The 18751-nt window shown below is 42.1% G+C and overlaps 1 protein-coding gene across 2 annotated transcripts in view; it reads left to right on the top strand.

The window, feature by feature from the left end:
* Positions 1 to 18751, top strand: part of snrka (SNF related kinase a) — a 52082-nt gene that overhangs the window by 17724 nt on the left and 15607 nt on the right. For both annotated transcript variants that reach the window (XM_071544298.1, XM_071544299.1), the window contains exon 3: positions 8864 to 9005. In XM_071544298.1, coding sequence (XP_071400399.1) covers positions 8864 to 9005 — 142 coding nt within the window. The remainder of the gene's footprint in view (positions 1 to 8863; positions 9006 to 18751) is intronic.

Here is an 18751-nt window from a genome sequence, read left to right on the forward strand (position 1 = left end):
AGCGTCATGGAACTAGCATCTTTCCTGTTTCATCTTTTCAGCTTTACAAAGGATCCTACTGCTCCCTGAGTTTGGCTTTCTTTCTCTTGCATGCACACGTAATGGTATGCTCCCAGGATACTACAGTTAAGAACATGCAGAGATATACAGTACAGTATGTGATTCAAACAAACTGTAGAATAAATCAATAACTGCTCATGCTTAATGCAATTAAGGGTGGATACATTTGGAAATTTTTTAATACTGATACAGGTCCCTGATAGTAAAAAACAATGAGAAATCATAAGTTACCAGAGCCCAAAGTGATGTCCGACCAACAAAACAGAGAAAAGAAAGCAAATCTTAGCATTTGTGAAGCTGTAACCAGCAAATGTTTGGTATTTTTACTTGCTAAATTACTAAAACGATTAATCTATATATATATTATAATTGATTAATTTTCTGTAGATGAACTAATCGCTTAATTGACTAATCGTTTCAGCACTACTTTTAACATTTCTTTCACAACACACAGCTTTTACTCTGAATGAAAGCCCCTTTCATGCTGGAGAATACATTTTCTGTCTGACACTTTCACCCATTGATTTTCTTCTAAATGGAATCAGACATTGCTCTGTTGATTATTGTCTCAACACAAATACAACTTCAACTTCAATAATCTATTATTTTGAAACTTTTTGATACCCTTTCAATACCTTTTGATGCCCTCAAGTCTGATAAAACATCAGACAACAAAGGCTTAAAAGTGTCAGACAACCTTGGCATTTTGGAGTGCGGAGTGAATGCTCCTGCTTGACAAAGCTTCAGACAAGCCAGTAATGGCTCTCCAGACAGAGGACAGTCAGTCAGACATCAGCAGTCACTAACAAAGGCGTCGTAACTACAGACTGATATAAGATCCAGACCTTCTATCAGACAAAGGAGTGTACGTGAGGGTGTTTGTTTCTGGGTGTGTCGGTGTATGTGTGTTTGTTTGTTCATGCATGTGTCAGTGCAGATGTGTAAGTACCGTATATCTGTATGCACATATAAGTGTGCCCAGTATCTCACATTTGTGAGGCACTAAAGACTCTAGTATACGCCAGTAAGGCAAATATTAGCTAACTTACTACTGTAACATTAGCTGACTATTATACATCAATTTGATAATCACTACTTTAGTGAAGCAAGTAGGCTACACCATACTTTTACAAATGGGTTAGGCCTACCTCCTCAAAATTTAATGTAAGCTACGTTTCAAACTCTATTCAGTTTGTGTTTCCACTGCCAGTGCGACTCAAAGGAGCACCGACTGACTGATCAACACCATGCACCATGCATAGGCACAATGAATTAGGGTCATTGTAGCTCACTAACACACTTTCAGTGTGTGGCAGCATCAAAGTGATAACCTGCGAGATTACCTGATCCTCAAATTTATTTTCCCCTTTTTTGCTAAGTGGTCATGTTGTCTTTTTCCTTGGATTTTCTGTTGATGAAGTTTGAATTTCTGTAGGTACTAGTTTTTTCTTTCTGTTCAGCCATGGTGGCCATCGCTGACTTCCCAGTTTCTTCAGTTTATTCCAAACAAGGTGGTGCTGACTGCTGAAGTGCTGCCGAAAGCATGAAACATATCACTTCCTGTGCCCCAGAGGATTTTCCCAGGAAAGACCTACCTGACACCAGGTGTTTATAACAGCAACTGTAAAAACTTTCATGACCTGGCAATAGAGAGTGTAGTTTTTTTTTTCATCAATGAGAAACACAAGCTTTGAACACCAGCTTCATGCATCACAGCACCTGAAATGACTCTAAAACAAAAATGTACTTGGGAGGCTGTTAATTTATCTGGATGGCCAACCCAAGTGTGGTTTCTGCTCTAAAAGGTGGAATATTCCTGACACAATATGTGATGGAAGGCAGGACAGCTGTTTCCTACAAGGAGTGGAGAGGTAGAGCTGCAGTGAGTCTGTATGTGACAGAGAGAGATCTTGTGCAGCTCTACAGCTGTCACCCACAGTGCTCTCTGCGCTCGGTCTGCCTGCCTATGACAAGGCCTGTTATGTTGAAGTGATGAGAGGGTGTGTGTGCGACTCTAAGGGTCTGCAGGCCTGAAGAGTGTGTGTGCATGTGTTTTAAGTGTTAGATCTGGATTGCATGTGTCGTTCGTGTGTGTGTGTGTGTGTGTGCGCAAGTGCTCTTCCAGTTGACAGCTCCCTCCATGTGTTGGTGACAGACAGACTCTAGAATTGCTGACCATTGAATTGACCGTGGTGTATGTATGTGTGTGTGTTAACAAACTTGAACCCGCATTGCAGTAGGCTGTTTGTGCTGATAACAAGATACAACACACATGCAAACACACAGGCAGAGGCAAGCTCAAGCCGGGTCTCTATCCCAGGGTCAAATAAACTCACTGAGGAGTTTTTATGCCTAGTGACTCTACAGCTGTACATTTCATATGAAGACTGTCAGAAAGGATTTGGCTGGTGTGTAGTTCAGTGATGGGCAACTGATGGCCTGTGGACTCCTTCCAGCCCCCCACACCCAGTAGATTTGGCCCCCAATCTAGTCATCGTCATGATTAGTGCTCAATGGACGCACGCACACACTCAGAGGAAAGTGGAAGGAAACTTTGTTTGCTGGTGTGGTGGCGGTGATTATCAGTGATTCTGACTGTTGGAGGCCTGAACACTGTGAGGAGCAACATAACATTTTGTGAGCATACAGCAATGTGTTAGACAAAGGTATAGAGTAGCCAGCTAGTGGGGTAGAGTGGTATGCTTCCTCTAGAAGACTTTTTGCCTTCGAAAGCTCAATTTTAACAGTTCATTACACATTTTAGAGGCTTTATTATATTAAAATATAAAGGCATAGTCATCAGTCAAGTGAGTTGGAGCACCAGAAATGGTTTGAGGTAGGAAAAATAAATGTATAGCTAGCAAAAACTAATAGTAAGATGCACATCTTCCAGACAGATTGGTTAATTAAGTCTCCTAACACAAATGTTTGGCTTTCAGACAAGTTACTTGGTAAAACACCCTCATAGACAACTTTACTGCTAGTAGAACAGTTTATTTCCCAACATATCAACCTTCCAGAGAAGTTAACTAAGCTGTCTCCAAACACACTTTTTAAGAGATGGTTAGTTTAGAGCTTGGCTAAGTAACCTGTCTGGAAGTTAGGAGATGAATATTTGTTTTTATGACAAACTGCTATTAAGGTTTCTAGTAGGAGTTTTCCAAAGTAACTCATTTCAAAGATGAATGGTTGTTAGGGTAAAGCTTGATTAGCTTGTCTGAATAACACATGAGATAAATTTGTTTTCACCATGCTGCCAGCTATAGTTTCATCTGCCAGGAGAATTAAGTAACTCATCTGGAAGACAAACTGGTGTGTCAAAAGATAGCTTGATTAACTCTTCTGGAAGACATAAGATATAACATTTGGGTTTTTTTTTTGTTTTTGGCTACTGCCGATATTTGTCTGAATAGCTTTGTTAGTAACTTGCTTGGAACATCTTGTAACAGTGATTTTTCTAGGCTGCTACCTACAGATTTGTCTTGATGAAGCTAACTGATTTACCTGTCTGCAAGACAGGCCATGAAAGAGATGTCTTGAGAGATGAGGCTAGCTTGCATCCTCCATGCTAGACTGTTAACTGTTAAAGTTAACCTAGAAATCAGCATGTTCAGGTTTGTGTGTTTGAACAAGAGTCAGATACTCATGGTGCCATAGCCTGTCTATGAGACATGATAAGTGCCTAAAACGCTCCATGTGCACACACAACTACCATGGCCTGACTTGTTAGTATAGAGAGAGTTTGGCTGGAGCCACGTCTAGTATATTATTCCCTCATTCCATCTGAGGAAACGCAGTGATAAATGTTTACCTATAGGGGACTGACACCAGGGTGACTTGCTCATCACTCACATTTTACTCTTTATGTGCTATAGCCAATAGCTGTAGCCAACTTAAAGGCTGCATGCTGTGTTGTAGGCTAAACAAACCATCAGACAACTTCTGCATCAAAGGAGCTGAGCTGCACACGGATGCTGTCTAGCAGATACACACATGGTTACACACAAACAATGACAGATGGGCGCAGTGGAGTGGCAAAGAATCACTTTTGCATTTGTTACGTCATTAAGCACTAACCGATTGGAGTGCAACATGCAGAGATGAGCAAGGCTCCCACTGTGACCAGATTCAGGAGATACAGCCCACATTTAAACCAAAAATGACTTTAAAATTTTCTTTTGAATTTTCTGTGTCCAGTTGTGAAGCCTAGCTGGAAGAAACAGCCTTTTTAAGCAGTCATTCACATTTCAACAGTATGCATACACACACGCACACACACACACACACACACACACACACACACACTTGGCCAGCCTTCCTCAGTGTGAGAGCAGAGGCATAGTCTGATCCTGTGTTTGTCAACACATTGCGAAGAACTAATTGGTACACTGAACGGCGAGCTGCTACACTGATGTCTTGCTGAGCTAACCTTTCTCTACATCCAGGACTGTTAATATTTCAGCAGGAGAGGAGACATCAGTGCAGGCTGGAGGAGAGCTGTTTGTTTGGAGGTACACTGAAATATTGCAGATGCGGTGGTGTTGAGCACAGTGACCAGGAACTTTCCCCAACTGTTCTTTAGACTTGTGTCACACCAGTATGCCACTTTAGCCTCAGCATTTCTGCCTAAGGCTTTATGGCTGCTTGTAAAATAGGGATGGTTTTATCATCTTGTATTCAGACAGCATTTTGGTCTGAGAGTAGTATCATATCCAGTTGAAACTGGAATCCATGTCTAGTACGCTAATAGTCATTACACGAACCTAAGCCAAATGGAGCCACTGCCAGTGCTAAATTAATGGAATTGGGATCATAGCAGCAGTAATAATGCATTTTTTGTCTTGGACAAAATCATCATGAGTCAACAAGTGCTGCTGTTGTCCCTATGATTCCCCATTTGTTCAGCGTTAGCAGTGGCTCAATGTTGCTAATGCATTTCACTTTTGCCTGGTTCCTAGCCTACTCTACAAAGGGCCATCTGGATGTCAGACAAAAAATACAGGAATTATCCTTTAAGCTGCTACTTAGCCTACTTTTTAGCTTGTCATGGAAACTGCTCTCATAAAGCAGCTTCTACAGCAGCTTCCATATGCATGCTGTGATTTCAGTGTTTGTATTGCCGTTTTATTTCAGTGAGCCTGAGTGCACATGAGTAAATGGATCCTGTATAAAATAAAATGCTTCAGTGGCACTCCTCTCTCATACCATGCTTGAAGTAGCCTAAACCTCAACCCTGATGGCTGTTGTGACGGACAGGATGGGAGAGGCAATCAGAGTTGGAGCAGAGCTCAGTATGGCTGTCCATAGACGTGAGCGTAGAGCAGTGGTGTTGGACAGCAGTGTTGCTGTGGCAGAGTTTGAGCTCAGGTGTGCCTTGAGATTAAACTTGACAGATGTTGTGAAAATCCACGTCAAACAAATTATTACTTTCATTGAAATTCAATCAACTGAGCTTTTCAAACATTTTCCTTCAAATGAATGCATTCATGGTCACAGCTCATTTTGTTTCCTAGTCCTTTTTGTATGATCACAAAAGCTTTCTATGCAAGATACAGGTAGTCATTCAGGGCGTCTTGGAATTTTCTTTACTGTGTGACTAACACCAAAAGGTTTTGAGAGCTTTTTGCTGGGGATGTAATGACACATTCAGCTTGGTTTGGTTTGATACATGTGTCATGGTTTGATACTATCACAATATTTTGAGGAAAATCTCAATGAAGACACAAGCCATAAACAGGATGAGTACAGGGGTTTGTAAGTTAAATTAGAAAATTTTTAAGACCTTTTTAATGCCAATTCAAAGGAAATTTAATAGAATAGTAATACAGCTGTGCAACCTGGAAAATTTCTCATATCTATGTTAAGACCTCTGAAGTCATATGTCAGACTCAAACACAATATTTAGCCTTATATGGGCAACTAGAGTTTTTCATTGTGATGATGTTGCACATGATGCAGCGTGTTGCTATTGTTACCTGGAAGACAAAGCCGTTTTCTTCCTTAACTGGAAACCCCAAATGCTGCCACACAGCAAACTTAACACTTGGCCCGTCCTCAGAGTCCATCTTGTCTCCTACTTCACTACACAGTAGTGAGTTCCGCTTGGCTCACTGGAAGTGTGACGACCCACCTAAAACTTGGTAGCCTTGCGCGAGTGTTCAGACAACGCAAAAGAGAAAAGATCACTCTGAATGTAATTTCTTGAATATTAGACCACAGCTGAAATTGCTGCTCCTATTGTTGAATTTTTGTATCATGAAATTTCGTGTCACAAACTTTCGTGGCATCCCGTCCTCTTCCCTAACAATCAGTGGGAAGCTATGCTAGTAGTAGCCTAAAACTAGTATGACTACTAGCCAACCAGGCCGTCTGGACTGGTCGACAGAGGTGTGATTTAGATTGGAGCTTAGGGCATGTTGCTGTCAGTGAGGTTACCCACAAAATAGGAAAGGACTGACACAGTGAAGTGTTGCCTATAACTGAGCTACTGACAAAAATCTTGTGCTGCGGTCGATAAATGTAAAATGAATTTTTACTCAGTGTTAGGCAGGATTGTTCTTAGTCCAAGGTCAAGAGTTTCCCCAAGGCTAATTTAGTCTATTTCACGCAGCATTTGTTAGCCCAAGATCACAGAGAAACGCTATAGGCACACAGAAGATGCTAGCCGCATGCTGAGAAGGGAAGAGATGAAATGTAGGAGGGTACGCTTTGGTTGCCAGGCAACCAAAATAAACAGCCACTCCCCCCCCCTCCCTCTTGTCATTCATTGCTTGCCTGTTGCAGTTTGACAGTTGATCTGCGCTGCGGTGCCTCAAAAGTTGAGCTATTTTCAACTTTTTCCAGCCTGCACTCTGCAACAAAAAAACACCAGTCATGTTGCAGCGCTGCACCAGGCCAACAAGTGTGAGCAGGCACATCCTTCCAATAATGCATGGACTAGTTCAAAGCATTCTCCCTAGCTTCTCTGTGTAAAAGGCCCCTAAGGCTAGGTTCTACAATACTGCTACTAACCCAGCAAAGTCAGGCCTCACCCTAGCTGGGCTAAAGACTGGGTTAGCCCTATTTAGAATGCATCACTGTTAAGCTCTAGTTAACCCAAGGCTGAGCCCTGGGCTAAGTGCATTTCATAATCAGTGTGAAAAGTCCTTATCATGCTGTTCTGCAAAAGTTGAGTTTTCTTTGGATTCTTCACTATCTGGCACTTTTTCCTGTGCGCTATTAGGGCTCCACTCTGCCAACCCATTAAGTGTTTGAGGGCATCTGAGCATTTGAGCTTAATTAGAAAGTTACTTAAAAATCCTCATCATGGTAATTACTTCAGAGCTGCCAATATTTGACTGGAGCCGTTGTGATGTCTCTTTTTTTCAGCCTGAGTGAGTCAGCCCTGCTTCTCTGCTAAGCTGGGGATTGAAGATGTACATGGTGTTCAAATGAATTCACAAGTGTTTGTGTGTGTACGTTAGTTATAAGAGTCTCTTTCTCATTGTGTGTTTGCGTGTGTGCGTTTGGATATACAGTATATGTGAGTTGTTTGTTTACATGAGTGGTGTTTGAATGCGTGTTTTGGAGTGTGTTATGGACATGGTGCCTGTGCATGTACTTGTACAAGTGTCTGTCTGTGTGTGTGTGAGTTAAGGAGACTGTGCATGCTATAAGTAGTGACAGGATGGTGTTTACTGTCCTAGCTCCATGCTGGAGGCTGTTTCTCACCCTCCTCCTGTTAGTTCTGTTACCACCGTTCACACTGCTGCAGAGAGGCGTGTGTGTGTGTGTTTGCGTTTGGGTTGCTTGGAGTCTACATGGCCCAGTGCTTCTGCATGCTGACAGTTTGGCTTCTCGGGGTACACACAGCAAGTGCAGATATACACACTTGAATAAGCACACACACAAATGAAGTGACATGACATTCATTATATTGCAGGCACACGGGCACACACACACACACACACACACACACACACACACACACACACACACACACACACACACACTTTTCCACGCTAACATTGTACACAAGTCCATTTTTTGCATATTCATGAACACACACACACACACACACACACACACACACACACACACACACACATACAAACACAACCCCCTCTGTGTGCACTGATTTTGTGTGTATTCCACCTGTGATGAGACAGGTGAAAATGCCCTGAGACAAAGAAGATGGGGGTTTTAGCCAGGCTGTTGTTTTTAAATGAACTGACATTCAGGACATTCTCTCTCACACTCTCCTCCAGTCCTGTCGTTTACCTCACTCTCCTCTCTGTCTCTTTAACTCTCCCTTCCCTTTCCCCCTTTCTCTCTTACCTGCAGACCATCCCTGACCTGCCTCCTGTCCAGCATGTACACGATCTCTGTGCATCTATATTTCCTGCCTTTTATGCAGTGTCCATCTTTTGTAAATGCACATGAGCACATAAGAGCTTGGAAGGTGTTTTTATAATCTTTTTATGATTATGCAGCATATTATGTGAATGGTAAATTAAGTTGGTGGCAACATTGGTTTTGATTATTTCCATGTTCCTTCTCTTTCTCTCATTAGCACAACCTGCACACCCTTAACCTGTCCAATATATTTGATACTTCTTGGTTCTTCTGTTATGATTCATCGTTGCACATGTGTTGCCCATGTTTGCCCTATCTGGGAAATACCAGGTACAAAACAAATTAATTCTTATTCTCTCTCTCTCTCTCTCTCTCTCTCTCTCTCTCTCTCTCTCTCTCTCTCTCTCTCTCTCTCTCTCTCTCTCTCTCTCTCTCTCTCTCTCTCTCTCTGTGTCTTTCTCTGCCTCAGATATCTGGAGTCTAGGTGTGATCCTGTTCATGTTGGTATGCGGCCAGCCGCCCTTCCAGGAGGCTAACGATAGTGAGACCCTCACCATGATCATGGACTGTAAATACACTGTACCGGCCCACGTCTCCAGCGCCTGCAAAGAGTGAGTGATGAATACACACAAACAGGATGCACACACAAGTCTTTAAATACTCAACAGATGAGCAAAAACCTCCTTATTTTTTGATGTGTACTGTTGGAAATAAATCTTATCTGTCACAATTCCCAACCCTGACTGACCTGGATTATGGCAGAATTTAGCACTTTTGCAAAACCACTAATGTGCCGAGGGACTGTATAGAATCTGGACTGGTTTTGTTTGAACTCCTCTGTGCCCTAGTTGTTGGCTGCCAGTGACTACCATAGGCCTGGATCTAATATGCTATATAATATCTGCCGAGGTCTGTCTCATTCTCTCCACCAGTTTTTCTCTCTCCCCATTTGTCTGTCTGTTCCTCTTTCCTCCTCTCCCTCCCGTACCACTACATCCCTCTATGTACTGTATACTCCCTATATGTCTCTTCCCTCTACTTTAGGGTGGACACGTGTCTGGCCCTTAGTCAACATATGTGGTCTGGAGAACAGCCAGTTCCATTAAGCTGATATGGGCTGCACTGTACATTGAGCTATAACCGTACTGCAGTTAGCTTGCACCAGAGCTCTGATAACAGTAGAGGTAGGCTACATTGTACTATGGGTGGCACGTCGCTGCCGTGTTTGCATATTATATAATGTAATATAACATAACAACAACCCATACCAGTGTTATTGCTATGTGGCCGTGCCAAACATAAAAAAAAAACATATTTACAATTTACTTGTCATCAGCCAAGAGGAAAGTTTTGGAGGTAGCCTGGTTGCCACTGAAAGCTCCAGTAGCCAAACTCCGTCCATGGTTCTGGGTTACACTGAACTTCACTGTGCATGAGACCGCTCTGGAATATGGCAGAAGCCACACTGATTTATTACAGGCCTAGCAGAGCAATTTGCTCCAGTAGCTGGCAGGGAAAAAGTCCCTTGAAGCAATTTGTGAAGTCCAGCTGTAGAGCAGACAAATCCAACTGCAGACAGCACTGTGTGTGCCACACTCAACTCAGTTAGGCCGTTTACATTTTGTAGCACAAATCAACACAATGTTGTGTTTATAGTGTTGCACAGTTAACTATGTATGTTTTTGTAAATCACAATTGTGAATCGTTTCCAAAGTTATAAATTGTAGAATGTTAGCGTATTGGCAACATGGGAACATTTCATTTCGTTTACAATGTCCACGGTAGTTAAATAGTCAAGATGTTGATAAGATATAATAAGTACAGTAAAATAATTTTGTTCCGCTAATCATCAACATTAATAATCAGCATCATAATATCTAGCAAAGTGATTGGGACTATTATTTTAGCCGTAATCCAGTGTATGTTTTCTCCTCCCAGAGGGGGGTTAGGATAGATAACTGACACTCATCTGAACAACAGAATAGCTGTTGTGGATTATTGAATTCTGGCATCTAACTTTATTAGATTATTAGATTAAAATACACAGAGGCCGTGGTAATGCTGGACTCACTGAACACTGACAATCCCATATGGACCAGGAGGGAGATAGAGGGAGGATTCATTGACATCACTGTTATATGACATCAGGGCATAAAAACTGTGTAATGGCGTTTTTACAATTCATATTTTTAATCTCTGCTGTCATGATAGTTGCTTCACAAGTCAACTTTTCAGAGATGAAGAAAGCTACTGTAGTTTCAGTTTGATGACTATATGTTTTTGGATTGACGCAGTGGGTTATGAGTAGGTTTCATGGGCTCCAGCGATGGCAACAGAGCCACTGTACTCGACATGTTGTGAATCCCAATTCTTTATTTCCATGCTCTCGCTGCACATCTGAGTATTTTTAGACACAGGAAATAAACACTTATCTCCTCTGAGTCGAAGGAGAGATCTGACTAGATTGAAGCGCTAAGCGGGGACAGCTGTGAGCAATCTAATGGGCTTGACTTCAGAGCAGAAATGGTATTTGTCTCATGCCGAGTTGCAGGCTCATATTTTTGCCATGTCACTCTCCGGTGAATTATGCGCCGGTATCACAGTTTTGGATTTCCACACCTGCCTCCGCTGATGCTACGGAGCTTTATCACACAGTTCGTTCAGTATTGCCAATCAGAGAAAGACAGTTGAGCGAGACCCAGACTTAATCAACAATTTACAGATGCTAGGTGTGTAGCGGTGTTGCTCGCAACTCGGTTAGATGCCTGAGACGAGAGCGAGAGACCTGATGACGTTGGGTGACGATACCACAAATAAAAAGCGATGAAAGATGCTTGTGGGTGTCACATGTAGAGGTGCTTATGAAGTGACAGGACCTTAGCATCTTCAGATAGTTTTTTCTTTTCTGTTTTGCTCTGTGCTTTTTCCCCACTCTGTTTTTTAGAGAGGCTTAGGTGGTAACATTGAAAGTAGGGTGGCTAGGAATGGCAAATTGAAGACAAGCACATTACACAACAATTCATAATTTTTTAAACCTACTTTAGGGGCATTCTGCGTGGACCCCAAGTCACCAGTGAAATTGATCTTGTGGGAGGAAAATGTACAAAACAATATTGGATTAATCATTGTATTTTAGCTGTTAAGAAAAAGACTTGGGCAGGCCACACATTTAAATGGAAGCAAAACACTGATATTATTGCTTCTGCATGATAGGAGAGTGTGACAGGAGGTAGAGCAGAAAGAGAGATTCAGTGAGGGATTTGAGTAAGGAATCCAACCCGTGCAGTCGAAATACTTGGCATTGCCTTTACGGATCACCAGACAACTGAGCCACCATGGCACCCCCTCCTGTTGATATTTTTGAATTTGGGAAATTTCTAGCTCAATGATAGCGTTTGTTGTCTGGTTTACAGTAGCTGAGGTTTAAATTGCCATGCATGAATTGTAGCAGTAACGGAGAAGAGCAAAATAGAAATGCTTACGAAGTAAGTTACCAGTGCCTTATATGTTTTGGCTTAGCCAGAGAGGGTCAAAAAAAGAAGTGGTAGTTCTCTCACTGGTAAAGTGGGCATGCAAACACTTGTTGAGGCATGCCATCTTCTCTGACAGAAACAAACGGCAAAGCTGGAATGTGTCTGCCTTCGCATGTCGGTACGGAAATTCCAGGAGGAAATTATTTTTTACTGCTATGTGGACTCTTTGGCACAAGTGAAAAGACCATGCTTTGTTAAGATGCTAATATCGTGGTGGATCAAGAGAGGGGAGAGTGTAAACAGTGTGGCCACTACAAGAACACATGTTGTTTCTGCAGACGTCTGCTCTCAGTCTGACTTGTGGCTAATTGGGACAGTGGAGCTTGTCCGCTTCCGTATGTTTTGTGACTGTGAAATGGCCAATAAGGCAGAGGGATAGACGCACAGAAGGAATCGGAGAGACAAAAACACAAGGAGAAAGACATAGTTTGTGTGTGTGTCAGAGAGAAAAACAAGGGGCGATACATGGTTTGTACGAGAGAGTGAAACAATGAACATGTGCAGTAAGACACAAGAGAAGGAGGGGTAGCGAATGAGAGAACAAAGAAAGAGAAGAAAATGACAGAACGGAAGAGACTTGGATGTTGAGAATCGTGTGGGAGGCCTCTGTCCTCCGTGGAATCCAATCATCTTTGTTTTGTGTCTGTCTCTTCTCTGACAGTCTGATCCACCATTCGTGACACAGCAGGGAAATCAGCAGCCCCAGAGAGCTGTTGATGCAATAGTAGAGAAATGGGGATCTTTGAGACAAGGGCTTTATACAGCCCCAGTGTATTTGTTATTTTACTGGAGACACCCTGTAAGGAGGCATTATTTTAAACTCAAATAGAAAGCAAAAGATAGTAGTCTCTCCATTGTCCATCTTAAATAAGTTAGCCAGTCCCTTTTTAGGAATTGGTGATTGTTGCAAAATCAACAATTTCCTGCAGATATTGCAAAGGCTTGTAAGTTTGTCCAATGACTGTACTTTTACCACACAAATTCACTGTCATCCTTCTCATCTCATCCGCAGTTTTCATAAATCATTAGTTTTACTGAAAGACAGTCTGACGAAACAGATTATCACTGGACACTTATAGCAAATATCAGAACTACTTATTCAGAAGCCATAAGGAACCTGCATTATTGAGATTTTTTTCAGAGGCCCCATGCAAACAAATGGTACAAAACACTTTCAATATTTCACATTTTCTTCTTGTTGAGAAAATATAACCACTTGGATTGGCATAGAAACACTAGTCCAATGGAAAAACCTTATCGCTTTCATAGCTCTATCCGCATACCCTTATTCTGTGTTTTTGTTCTCTTTTTGCCATGGCGTTATCGGTACAGCGCTATGGTCTTGGCAAACTCAGGTCAGTCAGGGGTGAGACGTTTCACTCCTCTATACCTGTGTACCATCAAACTTCATCACGGTTTACAGCACTTGAGAAAATCATTTTTTTTTACAAATCATATATGTTCTTTATTGAGCTGTATTTGCTTAATAAAACAAAGTATAATATGGATTATTTTGAAAATCTAATGTTAAATCTTCACAACTCAGCTGTGATTCTTTTCTTTGAGGAGTTCTAACCTGAAATTAAGGTGAAGGGGAGGAACATTGTAATAACTTAATAAAGTCAAGTTGATTCTAATGGTCATGCATTCAGAAATGACAACAAAATGTGTGACAAAAGAGCAAAGACAAAGTTGTTTGATGTATTGTCAGAATACAGCAAGTTTTTGACAGCTTCAGTAGGCAGAGACAGAAAAGGTGAATTTTAACTTTGCGGTTAACAGGGAGTCCTCATATATGGTGTCTGCCTTTCTGGGTGGGTCCTTCCCATCTGTTTCTATCTATGAATAGTGGGAATAGACAGAATCTGTTCTTTTTTTGGGTCATTATTTTTTGCGGATGCTGTCAGACCCAAGCCCAACTCTGCCCACTGGCCGCCAGAGAAAGCTATCTGCCATTATAAATGACCTCTGTCCTGAAGAATGAAATGTCTCTTTAAATGACATCAAAACTGGTGTGACATTTAGGCTAGCTGTATTTTAAACTCCTAATTACTGAAAATTCGAGTGATAGCAGGTGGTATGGGTGGGTGGGTTGGCAGCTCCATCTACAAGAAGCACAGTGTGCGGCTAAAGCCAGGAGACTGCTGATTCATAGGCATGTAGCTGCAGGCTAGCTGAGGTGGACTGTTGTGTTAATTGGCTGACTGGCTGGTGTTTGACCTTTCCCTTTATTATCCAATGCCCTTTGACAGAGGAAGAAAAGGGAGAGGAAGGAGTCACAGGCCTAGTAACTGATATGTTTTGACCTTTGACCGTACTTTGCGGGGGGATTCTGGAGTAAATTTTCTCTATTATCAGTCTGCTAGGATTCATGATCCAGACTATCATGAGAACCCAAATTAACTAAATGGAGTTTTGTCTGAGAGCCAGGCCCTTATTATGTTGGAACCTGTTTGAAAACGGACCCGTGACCCATTTTGAATCCTGGCCTGTAAGGAAACATCCAGCTCAGCCTACAAACCAATGTGACTGCGTGACTTTATTGCACACCATTTGGATTAGATGGATGGAATTTGCTCTTCGGTTTTGGTTCTAGGTCAACTTGACTTTAGGCACAGATTAGATAATTAAGGTCAAGTCATTTGCTTTAAGTTCCTACACTGTGTGTGTTTTTGATCCTTGTTGCTGTTTCTCCTCCCCTGGGCCTGCAGTCCTCTCCCTATAGATAAGAATTCCCACTTGGGACACTGGCCTATTCTCTGACGGCTCCGTGTGCCAAGTCAGTGGATTAACACAATCTCCTCATTACAATATTCTCCCTCTCTGTGACTGTCTCTGTCTTTGGCTTGTCTCTGTAAGTGTGTATGTGTGTGTGTCTTTCTGCTCTCTATTCCCCGTTGACTCACCAAAATGCATTTACACGCCTCAATTAATTAATTATTCACTACCTCGCTTTTGCAACCCCGCCGCCCCTCTTCCCTCTGAGCTTTGTTTGTTTTTGTCATCCTTGATTTTAATTTCTAGGGATTAGACTTGGAAAATGTGTTTGTTTTGCCCCCCCCCCTCCACTACCACAGATAAACACACACATACAGACACAGTTCTCGTCTTTCTCACAGCGTGATGTGTGGATGGCGATCATGTGGTCTGTGTTTCTGAGCCAATCGCAAGCGAACAGAACACTGTGTTCCTCGGTTTCCTGTCATTACTGTACAACAGCATGGAACCCACACACATACACACACACCCAAACAAACACTATTTCCGTTTCTCAATCTCTCTATCTGCTTCACACACACATCACTTACACTGAGATGCGGCATGGTTGGTTCATTGCTTGGTCTCTGCGTCACCATCATGTCTTCATTCAGGATGTGCTGTGTATCCTGCTAGGTGGAAGGCCAGCATGTCGGTCTATGTTGAAGTCGGTTGTTTTTGTGCTGCAGACTTCTCATTGCTGGAATCTAGAGGAATGCTAATAATACCCACATTTCTTTTGATCTAAATTCTTCTCCCTCTGTCCCTTTCACACGCTTACACTATCTCTGGTCGGTGGGTTGGTGGGATCTCTCACACGCTGCACGCATAGGGGACACACACCTCCCTCTGTGAATGTGTGGACTAGCTGTTATAGTGTGAGCGTATCCTGTAGTGGGAGAAGATGTAAGAGCAGGAGCCTGCCTTGTCTGTCTAGAGGTACTGTAAATGTACTGGAGCCTCTTCTGTGTAGGTCCCTAGAGAAAACCAAGAGAGAGATGGAGTGATAGGACTCTAAGACAGCCATCCGTAGGGAATGATGGTGTTGGTATAAGACCCACATGCAGGAGCTTGAGAAAGGCATGCTATAGCGATGCTCTTTTGTATAGCGCTGTATCCCAGTGGGAGATGTGTTGCTTGTCATATGTAGTGTGTCCGTATGTGTGACAGACACATTCCTACATGCGTACAGATGCATGTGTTTTTTGGACTGTCAGTCACAAAGCAACCTATGATTTCAACAGCAGCGATTCTCAACCTTTTGGCTTATGACCCCTAAAACGGAGCCGTGCCTACTAGCAACCCACATCACAGGCAGCATATGCAGAGTAAGGCTGGGCAATATGGACCAAAAATCATATCTCGGTATTTTTAGGCTGAATGGCGATACACGATATATATCTCGGTATTTTCTACGAAGTAGGCTAAATGTTCAGTTGTAAGTCAAAGCCACATGTGAGATGTCACAAGCACTTTCATTAAAACAAGGCTGTGACCAAAATAAAATGCAAAGACAGGGTTTCCTTCCCTGTTTTAGAACAGTCTGGTAAGTTCAGAAAATTACATCACTTTATTGTAATGCAGCCTTTAAAACCAGGAAAAGACAACACTTATGCCATATTACGATATCCAAAATCTAAGACGATATCTAGTCTCATATCACGATATCGATATAATATCGATATATCGCCCAGCCCTAATGCAGAGCGGTGGCCAATTCAACCAAAGAATGATTTTCCTTTTTCAGGTTGTTTCATTTGAGTATGAGAAGAGACCTAGAGGCTAAAAACTATTCACTATTTCACAGGAAAAAAGTAAAAATCAGAGAAAAATCTGAAAAAATAGACATGATAATACATTTGTATTGTACAAATATTTTTTTCCCCCTATCCCATAAATCATCTTGCAATGATACTATCTTGCGACCCCCAGGTTGACAACCACTTCTCTGTAGGAACAGTAGGAATTGCAAGAATTGGTTATACCAAAACTATAAGCTTAGATATTAAATCTCTTTATGAAGAGTACGTTCCGGAAAGTGAGTTTTGAAAGCCAGACACCTCAGCGAAGTAATGGTTGAGTCACTTGTATTTATCAACAACTCTATTAACCCCCCACAGATATATTATGGTCATTTTGTCCTGTGAGGCAGTAAAAATCTCACTTATTCCCCTCACTGTGTCACTGTGTAATGTGTTCTGGGTGCCGGTGTGTGCATGCATATATATGTGTGCGTGCTTGTGTATGCACAAGTGCATGTCTATATATATAAATGCCTGACTGTGTGTACATGTGGTTGTTAACCGACACAGCAGTGTATGTTTCTTATCAGTGTGCCGGCAGAGTGGAGATAGACAGGCCTGCCCTGCTGCCTGTGTCTATCCTCTACTACTCCTGCTGTTACTGCTCCTGCTGGTTGTGGTCCATAGGGAGCCTGGCTAGCTCTGGCTAATCCCCAGCATGACTGACTGACAGCCTAGCTCTGCTCTGCCCAGCCTGTTAGCCTGTAGCCAAGGGGGCTCAGGGGAACCTGCATCCCATGGTTTGCTCTCTCTCTCTCTCTCTCTCTCTCTCTCTCTCTCTCTCTCTCTCTCTCTCTCTCTCTCGCTCTCTCTCTCGCTCTCTCTCTCTCTCGCTCTCTCTCTCGCTCTCTCTCTCTCTCTCTCACTCACACACTGACGGATTGGAAAGAGTTGGGGGAAAAATGAATTCAGTAGAACCAAGATGAGCTGAAATGCACTGGCTTGGTTACAGGACTTTCTCAGCCTCCAATCTCTCCTATAGAATTGTGTGTGAATGTGTGGGTGGATGGATGGGTGTGTTTATGTGCAGCTGTCAAAAGCCCAGTGTCGGTAGAGCAGGAGGTCTTAAAATTCTTTTCAGCCTGGGACCCAAACTGAGTAAAATTCAGTCTCGCCTCAGGACCCGTTCCTGTTAAAAAATACTAGTACCATACCATGTGGGGACCAAGGTAAAAGTCAGCTTGTGACCTGTAGAGCAGACTGGTAGTTTACAGCAGACAAAGCCTACATTCTTTTTTTTATGAAGGCCTCATCAGGCCGGGTTCTGCTAGCCAAAAGAGACTATAAGCCTAACTATTTAATCTCTTTATGAAGAAGTTTTTCTTTTGGGGTAAGATGTCTTTACAGTTTCTTTGTCACACCCACACAGTTTCTTTTTTCTCTCCCTTTTTTATTATTTTGTCATTTGTGCAAATAAACTAAACATAAACCTTGGGATTTTATGCCTTACTTGTCTGGCTTATTATGCAAGGCACTATTTCAAAGATGGCTTACTTTTAGATGCGTGATGCTTTTTTTGCAGTATTAATTTTAGCCTTCTCACCAGATTTCACTTTCCATTTAATCCTATTAAATTGCAATCTCTGCTTTCAACGGTGTCATTTGCGGGTGGATTTAAGCTGCCGGCTGACCAGCTGTGATTCCACATCCTCAGTCCTGTCAAAGCGAATGTCTTGTACCATCTGTCACTGTATATTGTTCTTTGCTTTTATTTCATAGTTGATAATATTGATGCTCCTTAAGGTAGCGGTACACTGAGCAAGTTTTTGGGCAACTCTGATGGGAACGTGGCCAAGGAGTTAACGCTTTATTGCTGTTTTATGTACATACCACCATCAACTTGGCCTCTTTATATTGTGGAAGTCATGATTGTCTCAGTCGTACCGTCAAACTGGTCTTGTGCAGCTGTCAGATTTTGGCAGTAAATGAACAAATTGTATGTAATAAATTCCTGAATACTTAAGTTAAAGATGAACCCATTCACATACAGGTGTGTAGCTTTTTACAAGTAAAATACAACATGTATATTTAAGTTGCATGCAACAACTTTGTTTTTCTCTTATTACATTTAATGTTAGTTAGCTAGCTAGCTATCCTACCAGTGAACACTCACTCAAACAGATCAACTCTAACAATCCAGTCATTCTCCATGCATCATTTCATTTCTGTTATTTTCCATGTAGAGACTGTAAAGCACCAGGACTTCTCGGAGAGCTGTGATCAACTTCTTGTTTGTTTTGGTTGTGGTGGCCAGAATACTTTTAC

The sequence above is a fragment of the Centroberyx affinis genome, unplaced genomic scaffold (assembly GCF_046629955.1).
Source record: "Centroberyx affinis isolate AG114_WGS23_722 - 3 ecotype Tasmania unplaced genomic scaffold, CSIRO-AGI_Caff_v1 ptg004514l_1, whole genome shotgun sequence".
Classification (NCBI taxonomy): domain Eukaryota; kingdom Metazoa; phylum Chordata; class Actinopteri; order Beryciformes; family Berycidae; genus Centroberyx; species Centroberyx affinis.